Source organism: Colobus angolensis, unplaced genomic scaffold, assembly GCF_000951035.1.
Source record: "Colobus angolensis palliatus isolate OR3802 unplaced genomic scaffold, Cang.pa_1.0 Scaffold83, whole genome shotgun sequence".
In the NCBI taxonomy this organism is placed as follows: domain Eukaryota; kingdom Metazoa; phylum Chordata; class Mammalia; order Primates; family Cercopithecidae; genus Colobus; species Colobus angolensis.
Genome location: NW_012122154.1, coordinates 1979455 through 2002516, shown reverse-complemented (window position 1 = coordinate 2002516; position 23062 = coordinate 1979455). Strand labels below are relative to the sequence as shown.

The window sequence follows — 23062 nt, the reverse complement described above, 5'->3', positions numbered from 1 at the left end:
AATTGACTGACATCTGATTGTCTTGTGTTTCAGCCCTATTTTCCCAGGGAGACTGTAAGCATGGGGGCAAGGATTGACCTTGTACTTTTTTTTGAAATCTCTGTAGTGTTAAGCACAGTGCTGGGCTTCTAGATGTCTATGAATTAATTAATTAAGTGATTTTCCCGTGGTGAATTGTGTTAAGAAAGGAAAGAAAGAATGGAAGGAAACAAAAGAGAGTAGGGAGCGGGGAAAGGAAAACAGTCAGTCTTACCATTCCTACTTTTTTTTTTTTTTTGAGACAGGGTCTCACTCTGTTGCCCTGGCTGGAGTGCAGTGGCACCATCTCGGCTCACTGCAAGCTCTACCTCCCGGGTTTATGCCATTCTCCTGCCTCAGCCTCCCGAGTAGCTGGGACTACAGGTGCCCGCCAACATCCTGGCTAAATTTTTGTATTTTTAGTAGAGACGGGGTTTTACCGTGTTAGCCAGGGTGGTCTCAGTCTCCTGACCTTGTGAACCGCCTGCCTTGGCCTCCCAAAGTGCTGGGATTACAGGCATGAGCCACCGTGCCCGCCCTACTATTCCTACTTTTATAAAAAAAGAGGAAACTGAGACTCAGAGATGGAAAGGGATCAGGCATCTCTGTGTAGGTGAGCAGCACCTGTCCAGACTAATCAGCCCCTTTGGCCAAGAACAAAGTGTTTTCTGGGCCAAGAGCCATTCCGCCCAAGGCAGACGGATCCCATAAGCCAATTTAGTGCTAAAGGTGTGGCTAAAAAATTATTGATAAGATTTTTAGATAACTTTATAAAATATATATGTAATATTTTTCAAGCTGTTTTAAGGTATTTTGTAAATTGGTCTGGTCTATTTCTGTTCCTTTTTAGCATTCTTTTCTTAAATGAAATAATTATCTAGAACCCCTTATCAGCAAGAACTAATATTGTTTAGCACATTCCTAGTAACTTTCCTGACAGGATCCTTGCACTCTGCTCAGATGCGGTCCAGGTTGTCCCCAGATCATTCCATGGATACACTAAATATAGCCCTAAAATGCCCTTTGCCCTCCTTCCTCCTTTTTCTGCCCATCAAATCCAAATCTGCCCTAAAACCTTTCCTGGTCATCCCAGCCCTCAGTGATTTCTCGTCTATCCCCAAAACTGAAACCCTGCCCACACCTGCTCCTGCTATCCCAGTGCACTTGCTGGGAATGTGGGGGCGAGGTGTCTCCACAGCTGGGCGTGAGCTCCTTGGGAACTGTGCCTGTTATCCAGTCTTTGTTCCAGCCACTCTGCCACCCCTGCTCCTTCCTAGATAGGCCTGAGCCTTAAGATTGGATTGGCTATGTATGCCATGTTCCATTGTTATCTCTTCATTGATTAATTGATGTATATGTGTAAATGAGAAAGACAGTCAGATAGCATATCTGGAAAGTACAAAAAAGGTCAGAAAAACCAGACCACCTTGAAATAAAACATCATATTAGCTCTGGGGAAATTTTATTGAATGTTTTCTATTATTTCTCTCTTAATATCAATGAAATAGGAGCCCAAAGACCTGAGAAGGCTCCTAAGTCAGCCACGTGCTGTGTGACTTTAGACCAGTCGCCATCTACCGCCACAACACTGTTGAATTCTGGTTTGCACATCGGTCAGTGATTTCAATTGCAACTCAGCGAAGAGTATGTGTGAGGTTGAGATAGGAGGTGTTTTCTAACTGATACAGATGCTCTGGACAATGTAATTAATTAATGTAATTAAAAGCCAGGCAAGGATGCATAAATAAAGAGCTCACAGCCACACAGGGCTGATCGTGTGCATCAGATGAGGCTGTGAGTGTGCCCTGTAAACTGCAGAGTGATCATAAAAAGGGAAAGCACTGTACAATGCAAGATGCTGATGACGTGATTACTTGTCAGGTCACGCCCTGTGTGGTCCATCCACAGTGACAAGGCAGCTCAGCGGTTTCCCGGAGACTCGGTCCATTCCTGGACTCCTGCCTGTTTCTGCACAAAGGACCCCTGTCTGTTTCCGCACAGACTCCAGCCTCAGGCCAGAGGCAGGGGTGTAGACCTGAGGCCCCAGAGCATGAGTGGAGTAGTGAGGGGCAAGAGGCAGGGCAGATGACAGAACAATGCCAACTGCCCCCCCTGCCCAAAGCCAGGTGCATCCTCTGAGGCTGACGCCTTTGGGTTCACTGTCCAGCTCCAAGGACACTGCTGGCAGCACAGCCCCCACTGTAGCATCCTGACAGATACAAAGCAAAGAGCTTGGCCCTCGCAGTGGGGGTTCCTGTTTGACACTCTGAGGCCAGGGACTCTGCATTTGTAGTAAGAGCAACACTGACAGCTACCACTTTTTGGAAGCTACACACACACTGTCTCATTGGAGCTTCCCGGCAGCCCCATTTCACAGATGAACCTGCTGAGACCAGATAGGTCTCATGACATAATCAGGCATGTACCACAGAGCGGCAGAGTCGGGCTCAGTGCAGGATGCTCTGATGCTTCCTATGCATGTCTTCTCCTGGGGTCTGATATGTGTTTGCTGCACCTCTGGCTTGCTCAGCAAGTGACTGAAGAGTCCCGTTTAGCAGCAAATAGCAGATGACATGAGGCAGAGCCAGGTTGTGAAGGTCTTGACCATGACCCAGAGGAGAACCCAGAGGAGAGTGAGTGCAAGAGAGGGGGAGCGGGGAAGAGAGAGAGAGAGACAGAGACAGAGACAGAGAGAGAGAGAAACTACTGAGAAGAGCTCCAGAGTCAGGGTCAGAATAGCCGGGTGATAGGCAGGTCTCTGCCACTCACTGCTCTGTGGCCTGGGACAAGTCACTGCCCTCTCTGGGCCTGTTTTCTTAAGTGAAGACTGGACACCCTTCAGTTCAGCCCTATGTGTCTTGTTGGTACATAGATTTACCTGCCCTCCACCTTCACCTCCCTGCTCTCCCTGACTGCCTGCCCCGGCGTGGCTGGCTCAGGCTGACTGCCTAGAGTTTGGCCCTCTCTGCTTGTTCCTGGGACCTACTCTCCTGAACCATCCCCAGTATCAGGGAGCAGGGTGACAGGAGCCAGGCAAGAGAGGAGAAGCTGAAAGTAAAAGAGAGATAGCCACCGAATCCAGGTCGGGCTACGAAGGAGGACTGGCTCGGGAGCCTTTGCGTCTTCTGGGGTAGGCATTGTGAGTAGATGTCTGGTCACTGGTAGGGCCAAGCTGAGAGCTATGGCCAGCACCCATCCAGACTGGGTCAGTGTCTGTTCTCATTGGCCAGGTCCTTAGGCATCTTTGTTATTAAATACTTGAAATCACCCTGCCACCGCCTTCCACTCAGAGCCCGAGAAGAGAGACCTAAATGCAAACCCCACAACTATACTGCAGCCCCTGATCAAACACCCCCATGAACCATACGAGCACATGAGCATCAACAGAGTCAGCCAGGGTTGAGTTTGCTATGCCAGGAGAACACACTTTATTGGGTAAATTTCCAGGAAACCAGTTTTGCATGGCATAAAAGCACAGTTAAGTCCAGAAACACAATACGGGGAGTATTTTTAGTAGAAAAACCTGCTAAGCGTAGGGGGACCCCTCTAGGGAAGGGCAGGGTCGTTAAGCAGCCAGAAGCCACAGGGGTGTCCTCCTTCCTGTGGTCGGGGCCCTGCCCTGGTGGACCAAGTGGGCTGTCACAGCAGGTGGGACTGCAGGTGCTCCCTGGAGGAGATGACTTTCCCATCTCTGATCTCCTCGGTGATGGTGCGGATCTGAGTGCCAACCTGGGGAGCCGAGGTGCAGGGCACAGCAGGGGCACAGGGCACCAGGGGGACAGAAGGAACTCTAATAGCAGGCTTGCATGCCATGGCACAAGGTGGGGGAGGAAGCCTGAGGAAACAAAATCATGCACGGTGCATTTGGCATCGGAGTACTGGGCTGAGATTCGTGTTAAACAGATCTAGAGGATCAAGCGAGACAGGTGGCCTCAGACCATCTCAGTGCCCTGAATTTCCCAAGGGTGAGAAGACTGAGCTGCAGGAATTAAGAGCAGAAACTGCCAATCAAAAAAGATGGCAGAAAACACGCAGCGTGTGTTGGATTGGATTCTCCCGCTGCGCATGACCAACGCCTGGGACTAGATGGAGAATCTCAAGGGGCTTTGGTTTAGTCCCCTTCATCTGGGTGACAACCACTTCTGGGTTTGACGCCCTCCACATGGCACTGAGGTTCAGTCAAGCCCTCCCCCAGCTCACTCACTTGCAGTCCTCTCCCTCCAGCAGGCGACGGTAGGTAGCGATCTCGCCCTCCAGCCGAGCCTTGACGTCCAATAGCACCTGGTACTCCTGGTTCTGCCGCTCCAGGTCACAGCGGATCTCAGACAGCTGGGCCTCCACGTTGCTGATCAGGCACTGCATCTGGGCCAGCTGGGAGCTGTAGCGGGCCTCAGTTTCCGCCAGGGTGGATTCCAAGGAATTCCTCTGCAATGGGAAAGAGGAAGAGCTGCCCATGGGGAGGAATCCTGTACCCCAGAAACCCACAGTCCTGGACATCTGCCTGTGGCCTGTGATCACACCCCATGAGAGCCTGCAAGCTGAGGCTGATGCATCGGGGACCTGTGGCAGGCCATGGCCAGCCACGCAGGCAGGGGCCACTCACCATGCTGTGCTGGGCCTGCAGCTCAATCTCCAGGGTGTTGACCGTGCGTCTCAGCTCTATGATCTCCGTCTGGCAGCACTGCAGCTGCTCCGAGCTGGACACCACCTGCTGGTTCAGCTCCTCGGTCTGAAACACATGCGAGGGCCCAGAGCATGGTCAAACCAAGCCACTTCCAAGGGTAACCCCAGCCCAGGAGCCTGTGGTCCCAGGGCACCCCGGCCCCACCTGGGTGTTGAACCAGGCCTCCACATCTCTGAGGTTATTCTCCACCAGTGCCTCGTACTGGCATCTCATATCCTCCAGGATCTTGTTGAGATCCACTGGGGGAGCAGCGTCCACCTCCACATTCAGTCGATCCCCAAGTTGACAACGGAGCACACTGACTTCCTGTAGTGAGGAGGTAAGATAGCATGAAGCTGTGAAAAGGATGCTGGATTACAGGTTTCACTGACCTAAATTCAAACCCTCTTCCCTCAGTCACCAGCCGCATAGCATTAGACAGGATACTTAAATCTCTCTGATCCGTGGTCTCCCTGTCCATATTTACCTACCTCCTTCTGTGGGATATTTGTGAGATGGTACAAACCCTAGGCAAATTAAACTGCTGTTATCAGGCACTAGAGGCCAAATAGAAATTTAGTATTATGGGCAAAAGTGTAGACCCTCTATGACCTTAGACAAGCAACTTAACCTCTTTGTGCCTAAGTTTTCTCATCTGTAAACTGGAGCTTGTAACAGTTTATAACTCTTGGGATTATTGTAAGGATGAAATGAAATGAGAATGAAATGCAAGGGCTTTGTATAGTTCCTGCCACACAGAAAGCCCAAGGCCCAGCATTGGCTCCCTAAGCTGGATGGGAAACAACGGGAGGTCACGTGGCACCAGCCTCACCTCCTCGTGGTTCTTCTTGAGGCACATCAGCTCCTCCTTCAGGGACTCCACGTGAGCCTCCAGGTCAGCCTTGCACAGGGTCAGCTCATCCAGGATCCTACGCAGGCTGTTGATGTCGGCCTCCACTAGCTGCCGCAGGGACAGCTCTGTCTCGTACCTGCACACACAGAACCCTGCCAAGTCTGCAGCAAAGGAAACCACACACCAGCAGGGCCCCCTGCCCTACTGTCCTGCTGCAGTGGCTGATGGTTCAGGAGCATGATGGTCCTTTTCCCTGAGGTCCGGGGCTCATGCCGCATTTTCCCATCCAACCTTATTCTCGCTTCACCAGCTCCCAAAGGCAGGGGACAGAGGCAAGGAAGTGGCATGGCAAACCTTCCCTGATCTGGCCCACTCACTTGGTCCGGAAGTCGTCAGCGGCCAGCTTGGCATTATCAATCTGCAGGACCAGCCTGGCATTCTCAGACTTAGTCAGCAGGATCTGAGGAATGAGAGGTTTCCCATGAGCTACAGGAGGCCCAGCAGTGTAGGGGCAGGTAGGGGGATAGCTCAGCTCACAGAGGCTACGCTACTATGTACCACCAGCACCTTCAGCATTTCCAGCCCTGAGCCACACCCCAGGTGTTAGGGGAGCATCCACCCCACAGGGGCATCCCAAGGATGTCAGTGGCCATCAGTCCTGGCACCTGTAGCCTTCAGTGGCACAGCGAGATACACCAGGGTGAGGCAGACCTGAGTTCAGGTTCTGCATCTAACACTCAGGCTGTGTGATCTTGAGCAAGTTGCTGAACCCCTCAAAATTTAACTTCCACATCTGTTAGATGGGTCCAGTAATACCAATCTCTCCAAGATGAAGAATAAATAAGTCAGGGAATAGGAAAGTGTCAAGCACAGTGCTGTATCCAGCTGTATCCAGTAGGGGCTTGGTACATCTTCCTTCCCTTCCTTCAGCAAGGGAACAGGGGTGAGGAATGGCTGGCAACAAGGTACAAGCAAGAGACCAGCAGAGAAGCCTGGGTCCCCCAGTAAACCAAAGTCCTAGAGAGAAAATTTGCCCTACCAGAATTCCCTAAAAGTTACTGTCCCATCTGGAAAGGCCCTGGAATGAGACAGACGCCTCCTAAGAGTTGGGCTGCTCAGCTGGAGAGGGGCCAGGTCTCCCTCACCTTCTGCTGGAAATCTTCGATGGTCTTGAAGTAGGACTGGTAGTCTGGGCAGATGTATGGGATCTGAGACTCGTACCACTCTCGGATGCGGCTCTCCAGCTCCGCGTTCTCCCGCTCCAGCTGACGCACCTTCTCCAGGTAGTTGGCCAGGCGGTCATTCAGGAACTGCATGGTCTCCTTCTCGCTGCCATTGAAGGAGCCCTCGCAGAACCAGCCCCCGCTCCCCACAAAGCCAGAGGAGTGGCACCCAGAAGACAGGTAAGAGCCAGGCAAGCAACTCCCAAGGCCAGAGAGGCCCGACCTAGCAGAAGAGATGTACCCCGCGGCACCGGCAAGACTGGGGACCCTGCAGGAGCCCACAGAGCGGATGGAGGACACCCGAGAGATGCCGCCTGCTGTGCCACAGAGGCCCTTGACAGACCCAGTGGAGAAGGTCGGGGTGCAGGTCTGGGTGGCCATGGTGCTAGTAGAGGAAGGTTGCAGCTTAGCAAGGAGCTCAGGTTCTGGACTCTCAAGGCCTCTGTGGAGCATTTATATACACTCTCCATGGGGTGTTGGCATGGTACACATCTCTTGCTCTTGGGAAAGCCTATTCCTATCCCAGAAAGCTAATCTCATTAGAGTGTGATTTTTGCTACCCATCCAGAACCCCATGCCTTGTAAAAAAAAAAATCAAATTGTTGAATTTGGTTTGCTAAGTCAGGACTCTCCACTGTTGTCATTTCCTAGCAGAATATGAGTTTTATTGCCTCTTCAAAGAGTCTCTGCACCAGATCCCATAAATTGGGAGGGGCTGCACGAATGACATTTGTTTCCTGCTCTCTCCATCTCCCTTCCCCTGGGGAACCTCATCTGTCCCTTGTCACCCCCACCCACTGCTGCCATGCCTCATAGCTGCTCACCCCTGCCTGGGCTGCTGGGATGGTAAAAGGGAGCAAAGGAACTAAAATTCAGGGAGCACCTGTGATGTACCAGGCTCATTGTTACTTCATTACACCTCATAACAATCCTAGGAGGTGGCTGATTTTATCTTCATTTTTACCAGTGTGGAAACTGGGGCTCTGAATGGTTTGATAGCTTGCTCAGGGTGAACAGGAAGTGACTGGCAGAGCATGGGTCTGAAACCAGGGCTCTCTGACACCAAATCCTACTTCCTTGCCCCATTGCTTCCCCACACAACTGGGGTCAAGTCTGGGTACCCAGAATTTAGGGACAAGAGACCTAGTTCAAATCCTGGCTCTGCTACTAATTTGCCCTGTGATACAGGGGACCACTTCCTCCCTGGGAACCTCAGTGTTTTCATCAGAACAGTAGAGGTCGTCATTCTGTCCCACCTGCTTCACACAGATATGAGGAGGATCGAACAAGAAATGAAAGTGTTTTGCAATCCACTGGGTCCTGCAGAGGTGTTGGTTGGTTAGGTTAGGTTAGGTTAGGTTAGGTTAGGTTAGGTTAGGTTAGGTTAGGTTAGGTTAGGTTAGGTTCGGTTAGGTTGACAGTCTTTGATGATGGTTTATGGCTGTGACCAGCAAAGGTTCATAAGTGTGAGCACTCACATGGCACTGCTGAGAATGGTCTGTCTGCCCACCGGGCACAGCAGGGCAGTGTGCCTCATAGCCAGTCCCTCAGTCAATGAACACATCATCACAGACTCTGGCTATTATGGAATCTGCGTGCTTGGATCACTGGACAGAGCTGGAGGGCAGTGTCCTTTGTGGCCGTCAGCTTTTTGAACCTCATGGGTAGAATCAGGACCCTAGAACAACCTGCTCTGACTCTCCTGGTCCCTTAACAGGTCACAGAACTGGCCAATGGCAGATTCTTTGGACAGAGGAGGAATACAAAGAAAAAAGCTAAATACTGCCAGATAGTTAAGCAAGCCAAGAGAAAAGAACCTGAGAATTAGGGACCAAAGATAAACCTGGGTCTTCCGCCTTGAAACATGGACTTTCCCAAGGCTTGGGCAACCTGCTCACTCTGCCCCCACACACGCTTGGTTTGCAAAGCTGGCATTTATGGAAGCATTTATGTGCTTCTAAGGTTGTAATTTGCCAGCCTCTTAAAATATTTTATAAGCTTCTCTCTGAAATTATCCAGGGAGGATTGGCTGTGGTGAACACGCCTCTCCCAGCAAGGTGGACACCTTGACAAGATGTCCAGGAGCAGCTGGCAGTGGGCCCCTGTGCAGCCCCTCTGGGAGCAAGAGCACAGCATCAGCCCTCCAGAGCACCCGCTGCCCCAGCCATGGCTTCCTCACAGCCACCCAATCTCCCCAGTTCTCCTGGGAGGGCCTAGGACTGGATTGCCATGGGGTTTCCCTAACTCAGCCCTTTGCACCACGTCATTCTTTATTGTTTGGGGCTCTCCTGTGCATTGTAAAATGTTTGACAGTGTCCCTTGATTCTACCACCAGATGCCGGTAGCCACCCCCGCCCTAGTGTTGACAACCAAAACTGTCTACAGACATTGCCAAACGTCCCCCAAGTTGGGGGTCAGTGGACAACACCACCCCTAGATGAGAACCACTGGACTATCAGGACCAAGACTGGGGCTCTGACCCAACCTCCCCTAAGCACCCCCCACTTCATTTTCTGGGACAACTAGTGTGGAGTCTGGCTGTCTCTGTTGGGCCCACTCAGGCAAGTCCTCAATACACCCATGCCTCTGTTTACCTTGTTTGTGACACAGCGTGCTTGTCCTGCAAAATGGGCCCGAGGTCAGCCCTCACCAAGCCCTTTGCACAGCTCTTCTCTGTTCAGGATCTCTGGCTGGTAGGCATCTGAAGTTAATATTCTCATTTTCTTTTTTGTTTTAACCCCTGTACTGTATGATCCATATCTGAAGCTGATTCTAGGTTTCTCTCAGGACAACTGAATAAGCAAGAAGTCTACTGATCTGAGTGTCCAGATGTCCCCATCATTCTCACCTGAGCATCAAGAGGGCCACTGTGGACCAGAGAGGTGCCTCTAGGGTTGTGGGGAAAGGAATGTACCTTCCCTGGAGCAGGGGACCAGCTTGTCAAAAGAGAAAGTCTTTCAGCTGCCCTCAGTGTCCTGCCCTTTTCCTTATTGTTGACTGCACAGCCAACCCCCTCCGCACACAAGAGAAGGGCCCTGAGCCTGGACTCAGCAAGAACTAAGTTCAAGCTGCTCCATCCCTCTAAGCCTCAGCTTTCACAGTATGTCTGTGGAGGTCATAACACCACAATCACGGGATTGTGAGAACTACATCCAAAGGGGCTTGATAAACAGGAAGTCATTTCACAGATTTAAGAGACTGAAACTGCTCTTAGTACCCATATAGTCAGAACCCCAGTCCAGTGCTGTTTCCAGGGCACAAACCACTTGCCCTGTTTAATGGAATACTAATTCAGAGGCCTAACCCAGCTGTCTGAGAAAAGACAGCTGCTCAAAGAGCATGGTCTGGGATTGTGTCCAAAGCTGCAGCAGTCCCCTCAGCTAGGAGTCTCCATATGGCCTCTGACCCTTACTCTAGAAGCTTCCAAAAGCTCTCACCCCACCTGCAGGCTGCAGTGCTGACAGGACGCCCTGTCCACCATGATCCCAGCGTGGGGCCAGGGGGAAGAAGGGGAATGCTGCCATAGGAACAGAAAGCATCCTGGTCTTTCCCCAAGCCCATCTTGAAAGGCCACCAAGTTCAGCATCAACTCCTGAGTTTCTGGCCCCTCCTTTGGTAGAAAGAAGTCTGCACCCTGAAATGAACTTCAATCTGAAAACCAAGGTTCCACATGGGCAAAGACCCAAAATATCAAGCCCAAGTCTCCTTCTGCCCAGCTCTGAATAGTCCCTCCTGTGCCCAAGGCATTGCTGTCACAGTGTGCCCAAGGAGGGAGTGAGTTATTCAAGCAGAGTATCTCCTTTTATGCTTCTCTGGGTTTTGGTCAGAACATGCTGGTCACCACCACCCAAAGGCCCCAAAGATAGTGAAGGAAACAAACCAGACAGCAGCCTCTGAGGTAGCCAGGCCAACCAGAAATGGGTACCGACAAGAATAAGATCTCTGCAGAAGGCCGATGGTTGTCTCTGTTAGAGCAGCCTGCTGGTTTCAGCTCCATCTTTCTGGTGTTCTCCTACTGCCTCTTCCACCCTTAAGGTCCATACACCCAGATCCTACAGAATTTCCCACCAGAAGAGGCACCTGAGAAGTGTTCATTCCATGTTTTAACCTCTTCAGATTCACCCAGCACCCAGCGGTCACCCAGGACCCTGGGAGACCCACAATTCATCCTCATTTCCTCCACACAACTGAATTTTCCTTGGAACAAAGAATACATTCAAGTGACAAAGCACCTGGGAGCCCTGTCCCCTCCCCTGAGATGCAGGATTCTATATATTCTATGTCAAATAACCCCATCAACAGCTCGTGCCAAATCCACTGTCAGCTTAGGTTAGATTCTAGTGCAGACATGCAACAACAGGTACACAAAGTTGAAGAAAGCCTTACAGAAGGGGGAAACCCTACAATTAAGACCTTTCTAGCCACCAATGTAATTTTTCCAAAAACTCCAGGAAAAGTCTTGTTTATTCAGTTTTGATGGTAGAAAACTAAGGGCCATTCACAGACCTGGTAAAAAGAGCATTGCCAGATTTAGCAAATTTTTTAAATGTGGTATTAGGAGCACACTTATAGAGTGTGTGTGTGTGTGTGTGTTCTTGTTGTTGTTGTTGTTGTTGTTTACCTGCAATTCTGATCTAACTGGGTATCCTGTGTCTGAAACCCTCAGTAAGGAAACATCGCTGGTTGAGAAGCTTGGCCAAACAAATGCAGCTGTTCCTTCCCTCCTTCCCTTGTGGCCTGTCACCATAGCTGGCTGTTTTCAGGGTCAGGCATAGAGGGCTTCCCTTGGAGAATCGTGTCTTCCTGTCCTGCCACACCCTGCTCTCAGTGGCTGTCATTCTTGCCCTCCCAAGTCCAAGCAGTACTGGGAGATGCAGAGGCTGAATTATCCTGCCTCCCATCCTGGCCACCTCAGTGACATTCCACCCTGATGGCAGCTGCCTTCAGCAGGATGACTCAGACCTTCCTGGACAAGATTTGGCAAGTCTCCCTCCGCTCCATTTCCCACCCCAAAGCCTGTGCCCCAAATGTCTGCCTGCCCACTGCTATCACCCAGCCTCACCAGGCTCAAGACAATCTGAACATGCACTCAGTAGTGAAGGAGGTCCCCTCCACTGCCTGGCTGCCCTTCCACAGCGTTGGTCCTGGTCCTGCGCTGTGGCTCCTCCTGAGACGCTAGGGCCCTATGAGAAGCATGGGTCCAGTTTCCCAACCTACTGTTCCTGGCCTGGTCCTATGCCCCCATCAGGCCTTGACCTTCATCAGGCCTTCAAAGTCCTACTTGACAAGGCCCAGAGTTACTCTAGAAATCTCTTCTCCCCCAAAATACAAAAGTATTTTCTCTCCCCCTGGGGTGTGGTTTTTGCACTTGCCCAGGACTTCAAGGTTCTGCTACAAGCTGCTTTTGCTATGGTAGATACCCAGAGAGCCACCCTCACCCCAGCCTTAAGCCATACCTCTCTGGTCCTTTTGTGGCCAAGCTCAGCCTTCCACATCTCAGGGCCCACCGCCTTCTCCCCTGGGGCCAGCTCTCCCTGCACAGCTGCACTGTCTGCCAGCTCCCATCTGGAAGAGTCCACAGTCTCCTGCTCAGACCCACTGAGTCCCTAACTCCCCCACCCCACTTTTATGGTTGGAGCATTTCGGAGCGTCCTTTCTCTCCCTGGTGTGTTTGGAGAAGCTGTGATTGTGGGAGATGCACGGCCAGGCCCACTGGGAGAAAAGAGCTGGTACCTCAGTGTCTAGCGTCCCCTTGATTCAAGTATCACTTAGCTGAACCATAAAGTGAATTTTCCAAACACCCTGTTTGATTGGACTTGTAGTCTGCATTTACAGGGCCCAGCATGCAATTGATTTGAGTCTCTTCCTACTAACAAAAGCGTGTCTACAAACCAGACTGCGGGCTCCGGACTGTAATTTACCATGCCTGACACTGTGGATTTTACTTTCAAACTGGTCTGAGATCCTTGGATGAAAGAAGCCACAGTCATTATGACTGTTCATAAAAAGGGATACCCGTTCTTAGCCAAGTCCCCCAAATACCCACCCTCAACAGGTGCCTGTGCAAGTCTCAGCAACACCTGCTACCTGCTTATTTTCTCTCAAACTCTGCAAGAGGATGGAGGGTGTGAAGTGTGTCCAGCTCTTTCGGAGCCCCCAGAGGAGCTGCTCAAAGGGACGCAAACCACATATTCTGCTTCGCTCCAGCTACCAACAGTCCCAGGGACACCATCCAAAAGAGGGCAGGTCCCCGGGCAGCCCCTCAGAATCCGTGACCCAGGCAGGGAGGAAGGAAGGGCCCCCACAGCTGAATAAGAAAAGCTGGAAGTAGCCAGGGGCAGTGGCTCACGTCTGTAATCCCAGCAGTCTGAGAGGCCGAGGCAGGTGGATCACCTGAGGTCAGGAGTTCGAGACCAGTCTGGCCAACATGGTGAAACCCTGTCTCTAGTAAAAATACAAAAATTAGCTGAGCATGGTGGCACATGTCTGTAATCCCAGCTAGTTGGGAGGCTGAGGCAGGAGAATTGCTTGAATCCAGGAGGCAGAGGTTGCAGTGAGCAGAGATCATGCCACTGCACTCCAGCCTGGGTGACAGAGCAAAACTCCATCTCAAAAAAAAAAAAAAAATACGCTGGAAAAGTCCATCACACCCATCACGCTGCACCCCCTGCTATGACTTCCTTCCTAATCCTCCCCTAGGGCTTCCCTTGGCTGGGACTCAGGATGTACTATGGATCCTCAAAGCTATCACCCAACACACAGGGGGAATAGGCACCAAGGGGGTCTCAGGCCTAGAACGTGCCTGCAGCCACAGCCTGCTTGTCAAGGGCCCAGCTGGGGCCCCATGTTGAGACCAGGCCCAGCCAGGACTGGGTCTAGGGGCCACCCCCTCCACCCTGTGTCCCAGCACGTGGCCATCGAGGCACTGCCCTACTTTCTGGGGTGAGCCTGCCCTCTGCAGGGCCCGAGCAGGATAGCCACCGCATTGAGGAGGGCAGCAACCTGGCTCATTCCCCAGGGTGGAGCCTGGAAGAGAGGGAGGTGCCTGCTGCTCAGAGTGAGTAGGAAGTGGCTGAAGTGCCAGGTGTCAAAGGACAGTGCCATGTCTCTCCACCTGTGTGGGCCACCCGCTGCCCTCCTCCCTCCAGAGCCTGACGTGGCTCTGAGGCACCAAGACACCCCAGGAATATCGCAGGCTTGATTCCTTCATCCCCTAGGCTTTGGAATCTGGGAGAGAGCCTCGCTTTTCCCCCAGATTCCTGGAGCTGAAGGCTTGACCCTTGGCCAAGGACCAGCTCCAGTCTTGGAAAGCACATTGGAACCACAGGTCCCAGGTCTCCCGCTGGGCAGGTCTTTGACCCTGTCCAGACCTCAGTCTTTCCATGTGTAACATGGGCACAGCTGTGTCAATTCATGGGATTGCTGTAAAGATGAAATGAAAGAAAGGATGAGAATAAAGAATATGCTACTGTGTCCCCCTTTCCGTTATCTCTTTCATTCCGGCATCTCTTGTGCTGACATGGCCTCATTCACAAACAATCATTGGCATGGAGATTAGCCAGATGCCACTGCAAAGGGGCTGTTTCCTCATAGCCACAGCAGTGGGAAGCATCGGTGTGAGACTGGCATGGGCGTGGCACGTAGGTCAACCCTGGGAAGGTCAACCCAGCAGGCCTGATAAATCTGCCCTCGTTTGAATGGCTGCCCACACCTGATAAAGAGTTGAGTCCCAGAGAGAATGAGGTGGATTCACCGTCCACTGCCTCTCCCACCCTTCTGACCATAGAGCCAAGATGACCACCTTCTATTCCCAACTCGGGAAGGCTCCTGCAGTAGCTTTGGCAGAAACACCTGCTCTTGGCCTGCCCTCTGAGCTTCCCCAGGATTCCTGATGGGACCACAGAGGTCCCCAGATGGGGCCCAGCTTCTCAGTGTCCTCCCTGGTTCCCAGGCCAGAGTCCCCACTGGGCCTAGAGTGCAGCTCATATCACTGCTCCCATGGACAACTACCCTCACCCCCCACCATGTTCTGCAAAACTAGCTCAGAGAATGAGAGGGCTGCCCTAAATAGCCTTGCCCCGGGTCTGAGGAAGAGAGGCTACTCCAGGCCCTGTAAGCCCTGGGATCTAGACCCCGTGGTGCCTTGGAGCAGCCAGGGTAGTTCAGCGTTGAGACCCCAGCTCCCTCTCTCAGTCTAGGGTAGGGACTCCTGTGCCCTCTGTACAATGCTTACTAACAACTTTCGTTTCCCGTGGCTTGTATCTATTTATTCCCTCATTTCTCCATTCAGCCCTTATAACATTCTAGGTATGAGGATGAGACTGGCGAGGAAATTGGCCCTACCCAGAAGGAACGCATAGCTTAGAAAAGAGAACCAGAAAGATCATGACCAGCGGTATCTTGTTTACTGAGCACTTACTGTGCACCAGTGACTGTTCTGAGCACTTGGACTTTAACCTATGAGGAAGGAAGACTTAGCAGATGAGGAAGTGAGGCCAGGAAGGTTGAGTAACTTGCCCAGGATTACAAATGCAAATCAGGTCCCTGTGGCTCTAGGCTCTATGAACATTGCAGTCCAGTCATTGCTGACAGTACAGGGTCTTGCTGGGATCGGTGGGGAAGACCAGAGAAGACCTAGAGCAAACAATGAAACCCGAGCAGAGTTGTGAAGACTGTGACAGTTGATTGGTGTGGGTGTCTCCTCCTACCTTCCTGTTGACCTGTGGACTCCTTGAAGACAGAGGCTTCCTTTCATCTGCCTCTCTTTCTCCGGGACCCCACACAGTGCCTGGTATACAGCCGTCACTCAATAGATAGCTGCTGACCAAATAGGTTACCAAAAACCTTAAAAGGTGCCAGGAGCGAGGGCATGTCCTGTTTCTCTTTGATGCCTTAGCTCCTGGCACCGTTCCAGGCACGTGAACTTGAGCCGAGCCCCACCTTGTTCTGTAGTGCGGGTGCCGGGGTCTGGGGTGGGATTTGGAATGGTGGAGGGTGGACACCTTTCTGCTGGTTCAGCAAGCTGTGCCAGGCATGTCTGAGCAACCGCTGTGTGAATAAGACAACTGCATGCGGCCCATACCCAGGCTTGAGGTGGGGGATGAGAAGGAAGACAAGGAAGGGGGAGAATCAACCACACAGGGAGCAGCAGAGGGGAGGGGAGGGAATATGAGGACGGTGCCAGAGGAAGGGGGCAGATGGCCAGGGTGCCGGAACTCCATCTACCCTCTGCCTTAAGCCCCATGACAAAAATCAAATGGCACTGGAGGGGCGTTTCCCCAGTTTGTTCATTCATCTCTGCCTTTCATCAGCACTGACGGAGCCCACCTGCACTCCATTGGATGACAGACCCCCCTTTGAGGAAGGCACAGCCCTGCCGCTTAGAGCACACTGTCAGTGCTAGGACAGATGGGCACACACATGTGAACACCCAACTATGCCCCACCTCAGCCAGGTGCTGCAGAGGAGGGGGTGTCCATCTCATCTGAATTTTGAATAAAAATTGGGAGTCTCCAATAAAACCAAGACAGGAGTGTGGAGAGAAAGGAGAGAGGAAGGCTGGGTCAGATGCAGGTCTCTCATTGAACAAAACCCCCAGGATGCCCAGCAACCTGCCTGCTTCCTCGAGGGCAGTTTGGGGTGGCAGGAATTTGAGGTGGGTGAGGGAGACTAGTGTAAGAGCCATAGCTGGGGAGAGGCCAGAAGAAGCTGCACCACCAGGACCCGGAGGCGGGCGAGGAGTCTAGGCTTTCCTCGGTGACCAGCAGGGAGCGGTTGGGGTGTCTCTAAGCTGGGAAGAAGACTCGGTTTCCAGTAATCGCCCCTGCTGGAGTGTGGAGCATGGAGGCAGGGAGGCCAGCGAGGAGGCTGTGGCCACATGCCCATAGTTAGGACAAGAAAGGACGCTATGACTAATGTAGTGTCCATGGGAAGCCTTGTGAAGGGGGTGAGGGAGAGAGACAAGGCCAGGATCCGGGCTCCTGGCTCAGCTTTCCAGGTTCTCCAGGATAAAGGGCAAGGAAGGACCAGATCTAGGAGGATGATGGGCGCTCTTTTGCATGGGTGGATTGAAGGAGGTGATGTCCAGCTCACAGTTGGCGATGGGAGTCTGAGACTGGGAGGGACCTCAGTGGAGATTCAAGTTTGGGCGTTATCAGAACATATGGGCAACTGTAACCATGGGCATGTCCTGGATGACCCACAGGGACAGTGAAGAGGAAAAAGAGAAGAACACCCACACCAGAATCCAGGGGGCGAGTCAACGTGTAAGGAGTGAGCAGAGCAAGAGGAGGCTGCAAATCAGAGCAAGGGCAGCCACAGGGGCAGGGGGAGAGCGGGGAGTGCAGAGAAAAGGGGCCAGGTTCTTTTCTGCCCCTTTGGCCGGCCAGAGAGCTGGTCCCAGAAGTGGTTGGGAGTGGCAGGACCTAGCGGTGGGCCAGGGAGGATATTAGGAGTGGATGCCTCAGGCCAACAGGGAGCCATTTGCCTGAGAAGAAACACTCTCTGCAGGAAGCAGGGAGGCAGCAGGTGGGGCCTGGACTTCCTTCTCCCCAGATCACCCCTTCACCAGCCCCTTGCAGCCTGCCCCAGAGGCCTCTGTACTTGACGCCCACATTTCCCCCACCCTTGACTCCAGTATCAGTGCATCGCTGCTGTTCTCACTGAACATCCTCATCTGCCAGGCTGTTGAACTGGCTCACGTGCCCCTGCGCTGCCTCTGGTGTGTTCCGTCTGTCCATGTCTGCTGGACACCATCGTCTGTGAGCTGCCTGTGTCCTCTGTGTTTGCTGTTGTTGTGCCTGTGTGCTCAGATGGCCCATGGGCCTGTGTCTGTCCTTCCTAGATAGAAAGCTCCCTAGGCCTGTCCTTGTCTGGATTAGCTGCTCCGCCCAGCTGTGTCCCCCTCACCCCCTAAACCAGGGCCCTAGCAGGGGCCACCTCAGAAACCAGGCCAGACTCAAAAATATGTTTGCAGAAAGGCAGGAAACTTTATTGAATTATTGTTTCTTTGGGGTAGAGAAGTTGAGAAACAAAGAGTATCCAGGTCAGAGAGGAGAGAGATCCAACGGGAAGAGAAGAGCAGAGGGCCCATCCTCAGGAGAGAGTCAGGATGTGGGGTCCTGAAAGCAGAGGGATTGAGCCTTGGGTCCAGCAGCCCCTCCTCTCTCCTGCAGGGAACTGCCAGCTCTCTCCTCCTCTGGGTGCTGAAGACAGAGGGAGGGGACGCCAGGCAGATTTAAGGCCTACGGACATCAGAAGTGCGGCGGCCAGAGGCATTAGAGGTGGTGGTCACAGAGGCACTGGAAGTCGTGGTAACAGAGGTGCTACGGGGGCTGACGCTTCCTTGGAAACAGGAGACAAAAGACACTCAGGCCGGAGGAGACGGACCTCAGGGCCAGGGCAGGACCCCCCAGGAGGGCTCACAAAGTCCTCATTAGTCAGGTGGTTCGTGGATGGGGACTCTTTATTGTCCCCAAAGATGGCTCTTGCCAAGACAGCCCAATAGCTGTATCGGGCAGAGCCATCAATTTCAAAAGGAAAATCAATGAGCAAATGACCACTTCCACCCCAGCTCTCCCCCTCCCTACACTGGGGAGCCCAGCACTGGCTCCCTCCCTCCCCACCAGCTCCCACCCTCATTGGGGCCGTGAACAGGAGCCTAACTCCGCCTCCCCCCACACCATGGGGCTGTTCCCTTACCTGCTGAGGAAGGGACACCAGTCATCCTGGGAGAGAGGAGAGAGGTGGCCATGAGCAGAGGGTAACTGAGGGCAGGTGCTGACCTGTTCCTCTGGGGGAGTGCCTCGGCTTATCATTTGGAGCTCCTGGGCTGGACTCTAGTGCCTCCTAGCTGTGCCCCCAGCTCAAGAGGCAGCAGCATCAGGTGCCTGTCTGTCTTGCCTGTCTATCTGTCTGTCTGAGAGGTCTCAAAGGGAGATATTATTAGCCACAAGATTCAGGGTGTTTGTCCTCCCTCTGGATCACCCAAACCCGCAACCCTCCACCTGAGCCCTGAGCCCACAAGGTGGCTTGATCTCTGCTAAGGGTCTAAAGGCTGTTAAAGCACCATAGTAATAGCTTTGTTCAGCTGAACTGAATCCAAGCTCATATTTTTCCAATATCAGATGTTCCCTCCACGGTCTCTATTCCCTCCAGTCAAACTCAGAGGCCAGAATTCGAAAGTTTAAAGGTGTTAACCTTGCAGCCTACCAAGGAAATGTTCCATAAACTCAGTGAGGGGTCTCCTCTCTGACATGAGGGAGTGGATCTCTAAGGCACTGCCTGCTCTGACACCCACAGGTCCTGCAGTCACTATCCTAAGAAAGAGGCTAGAGAGGACCTACTTGGCGTCCTGGCCCTCGAGCAGGCTGCGGTAGGTGGCGATCTCCTGCTCCAGCCGCGTCTTGATGTCCAGCAGCATCTTGTACTCCTGGTTCTGGCACTCCATCTCGCTGCGGAGCTCGCTCAGCTGGGCCTCGATGCTGCTGATGAGCCCCTGGATCTGCTGCAGCTGCAGGGCGTAGCGGCACTCCGTCTCCGCCACCGTGTTCTCCAGCCCGGCTTTCTGTTGGAGCGACAGAGAAGAAGTTACGGGGGAGCCAGGCCAGAGGGAAACCTAGAGGTGGTGGCCACTGGGCAGGAGGCCGCAGGCATACCATGCTCAGCTGGGACTGCAACTCAATCTCCAGGCCCTGGAGCGTACGCCTGAGCTCCGTGATCTCTGTCTTGCTGGTCTGAATCATGGCAGTGTTGGTAGATACCTCCTTGTTCAGCTCTGCACTCTGAAATGCAAGCAGGAAGAAGGTGATGGGGAAGCTCAGCTCAAACAGCCTGACCGAGAGGTTGTGTCTGCCTGGCTCCCCTGGCTATATGGGATAAGGCTATGTGGGGTGGGAGGGCCAGGTACCCTGGCGTGGAACCATTCCTCAGCATCCCGGCGGTTCCTCTCTGCCATGGCCTCGTACTGCTCCCGCATCTCTGCCAGCACGCGGGTCAGGTCAATGCCTGGGGTGGCGTCCATCTCCACGTTGACCTGGCCGACCACCTGGTTGCTGAATTCCTTCATCTCCTGTGGGGGTGGGAAAGGAAGATGTGTGAGGCTCCACATCCTCCCTCTCCTTGGCTCTAAGTGCTGGCAGAGTGTTCTGGAAAGTGTTTCCAGGTCCTACAGTGGAGGACTGTGTCCAGCTGCAGGGGAGGGCTCCTCCTTCTCACTGGAGGTGGCTCAGCCCAGGGCAGCCTGCACTCCCCGCTCACCTCCTCGTGGTTCTTCTTCATGTAGGCCAGCTCCTCATTCAGGCTCTCGATCTGCATCTCCAGGTCAGTCTTGGCCAGGGTGAGCTCATCCAGCACCCGGCGCAGGCCGTTGATGTCGGCCTCCACGCTCTGGCGCAGGGCCAGCTCGTTCTCATACCTAAAATAGAAAAAAAAAAAAAAAAAAGAAAGAAAGAAAGAAATGTGTTTTGCAAAAGCAAGACATAAATGATATGAGACACTCCCTCCACCCCTGCACTGGACTCCAATACTTCTAGACCTTCACTCCTGGGATGCTCCAATGTCATTGGTCAGATGAGCTTTTGTCTAAACTAAGAGACTCCTGGGAAAGGAGAAGGAGGGAAAAAAAAAAACTCACTTGAGCCTGAAGTCATCCGCAGCCAGCCTGGCATTGTCAATCTCCAGGATGACCCGGTTGTTTTCGATAGTGGCGGTCAGGATCTACAAAATGCAGAAGAAAGTTACCTCTAGGGCATGGATATCCAGTCTGTTGGCTTCCCTGGGCCACACTGGAAGAAGAAGAATTGTCTTGGGCCACACGTAAAATACGCTAACGTTAACAATAGCTGATGGGCTAAAAAGAAATTGGCAGAAAAACCTCATAACGTTTGAAGAAAGCTTACAAATTTGTGTTAGGCCTCAGTCAAAGCCGTCCTGGGCCACATGCAGCCCACCGGCCACAGGTTAGACAAGCTTACTCTGGGGGGTCCATGTGCTTGAGGAGGTGGCCTGGGAAAACATGGGCAGAACCTGGTTCCCATGGGGCTCTGCCTCTGAACTGTCCTGTGAGCTGGGACAAAGCATTTCCCTCTGGGCCTCCATTGCTCTTCTGTAAAGTGAGGGGTGTGGCTGCATCCCCTCCAGTCATTTCTATCACTTTAATATTCCATGTCTGAGTACCCTGGGGAAGATGCAGGGAGTGCATTTCTGAAGAACAACCTGCTGAAAACATCTTTGGTTCGTCATGTCTCAGCAGCCTCAGACTAGCACCCTCCCTAGACCACTGTCTTGAGATCCCTCCCCTGAAAGTCAGGAGGGACTCGGTTTGGTGCCACATATCTCACAATCACTTTGCTGGAGCTGACCTCCCAGCTGAGTGGTGGGGAAATCCAACAAATATTCCCATCCGTTTGAATTTATTGTCTAAACATTTATATTCCAAAGCACTGAAAGCCTACTCCATACGGCCGGGACTCAGCCCAGGCTGGTAGATTTCTGCTCCAACAGGCTGATATCACAGCACAACAGACAGGGCTTGACAAAGGGCACCCAGGCTCAGCACAGGCTAAGCCTCTGCCTCTCTCTCCCCCAATTTGGCCATCGCCAATTGAGAATACCAGTTTGAATGGGTCCCCTACAAAGTAAACAATTATTCCCAGGGCAATGAATGAACATGTCTCTCTTTCTCTGTTGATTTCCCGCATTCTTAGTGGCTTTTAAACCTGTCATGTTTCCAGATAACTCAGTAGATTAGGATTATAGAGATCGACTCATGAATAACGTAACTGTCTGGAAAGCAGTAGAAAAACTGACATGAGGAATAACAATCATAAAAATGAATAACGACAGAAAATGTATTTGGGGAGTTGTGGCATGAGAAAGTCCATCAGAGATAGAGTCTCTTGGTAGTAAAAGAGTAGGCTTTTCTCCTGCAAGAAGGATGTGAATTTTATCCACACCTGGTCCCCCACAACACTGTTTCTTGGCCTTGGAGGCTCTGCCCTGCATGGAGGACCCCTCCTCAGCTTCCAAGGGCTCACCTTGTCCCGCAGCTCGTCAATTGTCTTGTGGTAGGGGCTGTAGTCCCGCTCAGGGCTAGCTGGGCTCTGTTTCAGGTGCCAGTCACGGATCTTCACCTCCAGGTTGGCGTTGGCCTCCTCCAGGGCGCGTACCTTCTCCAGGTAGGAAGCCAGGCGGTCGTTGAGGTTCTGCATGGTGATCTTCTCATTGCCAGTGAGGAGGCCGCCATCGCAAGCACCAAAGTCAACAAAGCCACCAGCAAAACCCCCACCAAAGCCACCTCCAAGGCCACCTCCGTAGCCACCTCCATAGCCACCTCCAAAGCCACTACCAGCCCCTCCACCAAAGCCACAGCTCACACCGCCTCCGTAGCCTCCAGCTGATCCCCCGGAGACAAACCGAGTTGAACAGCTAGAGACACCGCGGCCTCCTCCCAGCTGGCAAGAGCCACCCCCAAAACCGCCTCCATAGCTGGCGGAGGAGCTCTGCAGGCGGAGGCTCATGGTGAGAGCAGGATTGAGAGCAGGTGCAGACAGAAGCTTGCTTGGCCTGGGCTGAGGACTGTGGCTCTTCCCTAGAGTGGACACCTTTTATACACCTCCATAGGGGCTGGATATCTTCTCTCCTCCCTTCCCCACCCTCTGACTTGGTGCCAACTGCACTTCTGTTTCCCACAAGCTTAGTTATCTCTGCTCTCTCCAGGGTGGGTTGTGCCTTTTGGGGATGGCTTTTTTTTAATCCTTAACAAAAGGAATGATTCAGAGGGGACAGCATTCTGCCTGAGACTGCCCTTTTGACAAGTGAATTCTGTTTCACCTCCACTTAAGGAGCTCACTCCGCAGGCTCTGAGCCCCACCCGGCATTAGAACGGGACCTGAGATGCAGAGGCCTGCCAGGAGCTTCTGCAAGGAAAGTGGTGGCTGCAGAGGGGCTCTGTGCTTTCCAAGATCACCGTAGCCCTCGACCTTCCCTTTTTCTATACCTAAAACTTCTGACTGGGATGTCCTGGGTTCCTCTTAGCACTTCTTCTACTCCAGGGGCCCTAGCAACTCTGATGACAAACTTTTGGGCTTGGTCCAATAGAATCAACCGCCTTGAAAGTATTTAGACTGATAAAGAAATACCTCCCAGGCCATCAGAAAAAGTCACAGTGACAGAGGAATCTTAGGGGCCATCAGACACAGCTGTGGAAACTCAGGCGTGGAAAGAGGAAGTGGCCCTGTCCATTATCATAGCGAATATTCTCAGAGCCCTCACCATAGGCAGGAACCGGGTGAAGTTACTTTATAC

The 23062-nt window shown here is 52.6% G+C and overlaps 2 protein-coding genes across 4 annotated transcripts; both read right to left on the bottom strand.

Moving 5' to 3' along the window:
- Nucleotides 1–3417: 3417 nt before the first annotated feature.
- On the bottom strand, nucleotides 3418–9830 carry KRT36 (keratin 36, type I). Of its 2 annotated transcripts, XM_011929769.1 has the most exons (8): nucleotides 9606–9830; nucleotides 6680–6980; nucleotides 5912–5994; nucleotides 5514–5670; nucleotides 4847–5008; nucleotides 4622–4747; nucleotides 4223–4443; nucleotides 3418–3853 (listed from the first exon to the last, which is right to left on the bottom strand). In XM_011929769.1, exons 1-8 carry the CDS (start codon nucleotides 9611–9613, stop codon nucleotides 3658–3660), a joined length of 1254 nt encoding a protein of 417 aa, XP_011785159.1. In that variant the 5' UTR covers nucleotides 9614–9830; the 3' UTR covers nucleotides 3418–3657. The 2 variants fall into 2 exon arrangements, with proteins under 2 accessions (XP_011785159.1, XP_011785158.1); XM_011929768.1 differs by lacking the exon at nucleotides 9606–9830 and having other exon boundaries at nucleotides 6680–7138.
- A 7891-nt stretch (nucleotides 9831–17721) lies between these two features.
- Nucleotides 17722–22570, bottom strand: KRT13 (keratin 13, type I). 2 transcript variants are annotated; one of them, XM_011929761.1, is made up of 8 exons: nucleotides 21793–22570; nucleotides 20391–20473; nucleotides 20015–20171; nucleotides 19665–19826; nucleotides 19414–19539; nucleotides 19102–19322; nucleotides 18458–18483; nucleotides 17722–18100 (listed from the first exon to the last, which is right to left on the bottom strand). In XM_011929761.1, exons 1-8 carry the CDS (start codon nucleotides 22273–22275, stop codon nucleotides 17994–17996), a joined length of 1365 nt encoding a protein of 454 aa, XP_011785151.1. In that variant the 5' UTR covers nucleotides 22276–22570; the 3' UTR covers nucleotides 17722–17993. The 2 variants fall into 2 exon arrangements, with proteins under 2 accessions (XP_011785151.1, XP_011785152.1); XM_011929762.1 differs by lacking the exon at nucleotides 18458–18483.
- Between the last annotated feature and the right edge of the window lie 492 nt (nucleotides 22571–23062).

Excerpts from the sequence above, each read along its gene's own strand:
- KRT36 (XM_011929768.1), bottom strand. The coding sequence starts at position 7,138 with ATGGCCACCCAGACCTGCACCCCGACCTTCTCCACTGGGTCTGTCAAG. Across the intron at positions 5,671-5,911 it reads GCTGACGACTTCCGGACCAA|GTACGAGACAGAGCTGTCCC; the intron begins GTGAGTGGGCCA and ends CTGTGTGTGCAG. Across the intron at positions 5,009-5,513 it reads TCAAGAAGAACCACGAGGAG|GAAGTCAGTGTGCTCCGTTG; the intron begins GTGAGGCTGGTG and ends TCCTCACTACAG.
- KRT13 (XM_011929761.1), bottom strand. The coding sequence starts at position 22,275 with ATGAGCCTCCGCCTGCAGAGCTCCTCCGCCAGCTATGGAGGCGGTTTT. Across the intron at positions 20,172-20,390 it reads GCGGATGACTTCAGGCTCAA|GTATGAGAACGAGCTGGCCC; the intron begins GTGAGTTTTTTT and ends TTTCTATTTTAG. Across the intron at positions 19,323-19,413 it reads TGCAGTCCCAGCTGAGCATG|AAAGCCGGGCTGGAGAACAC; the intron begins GTATGCCTGCGG and ends TCGCTCCAACAG.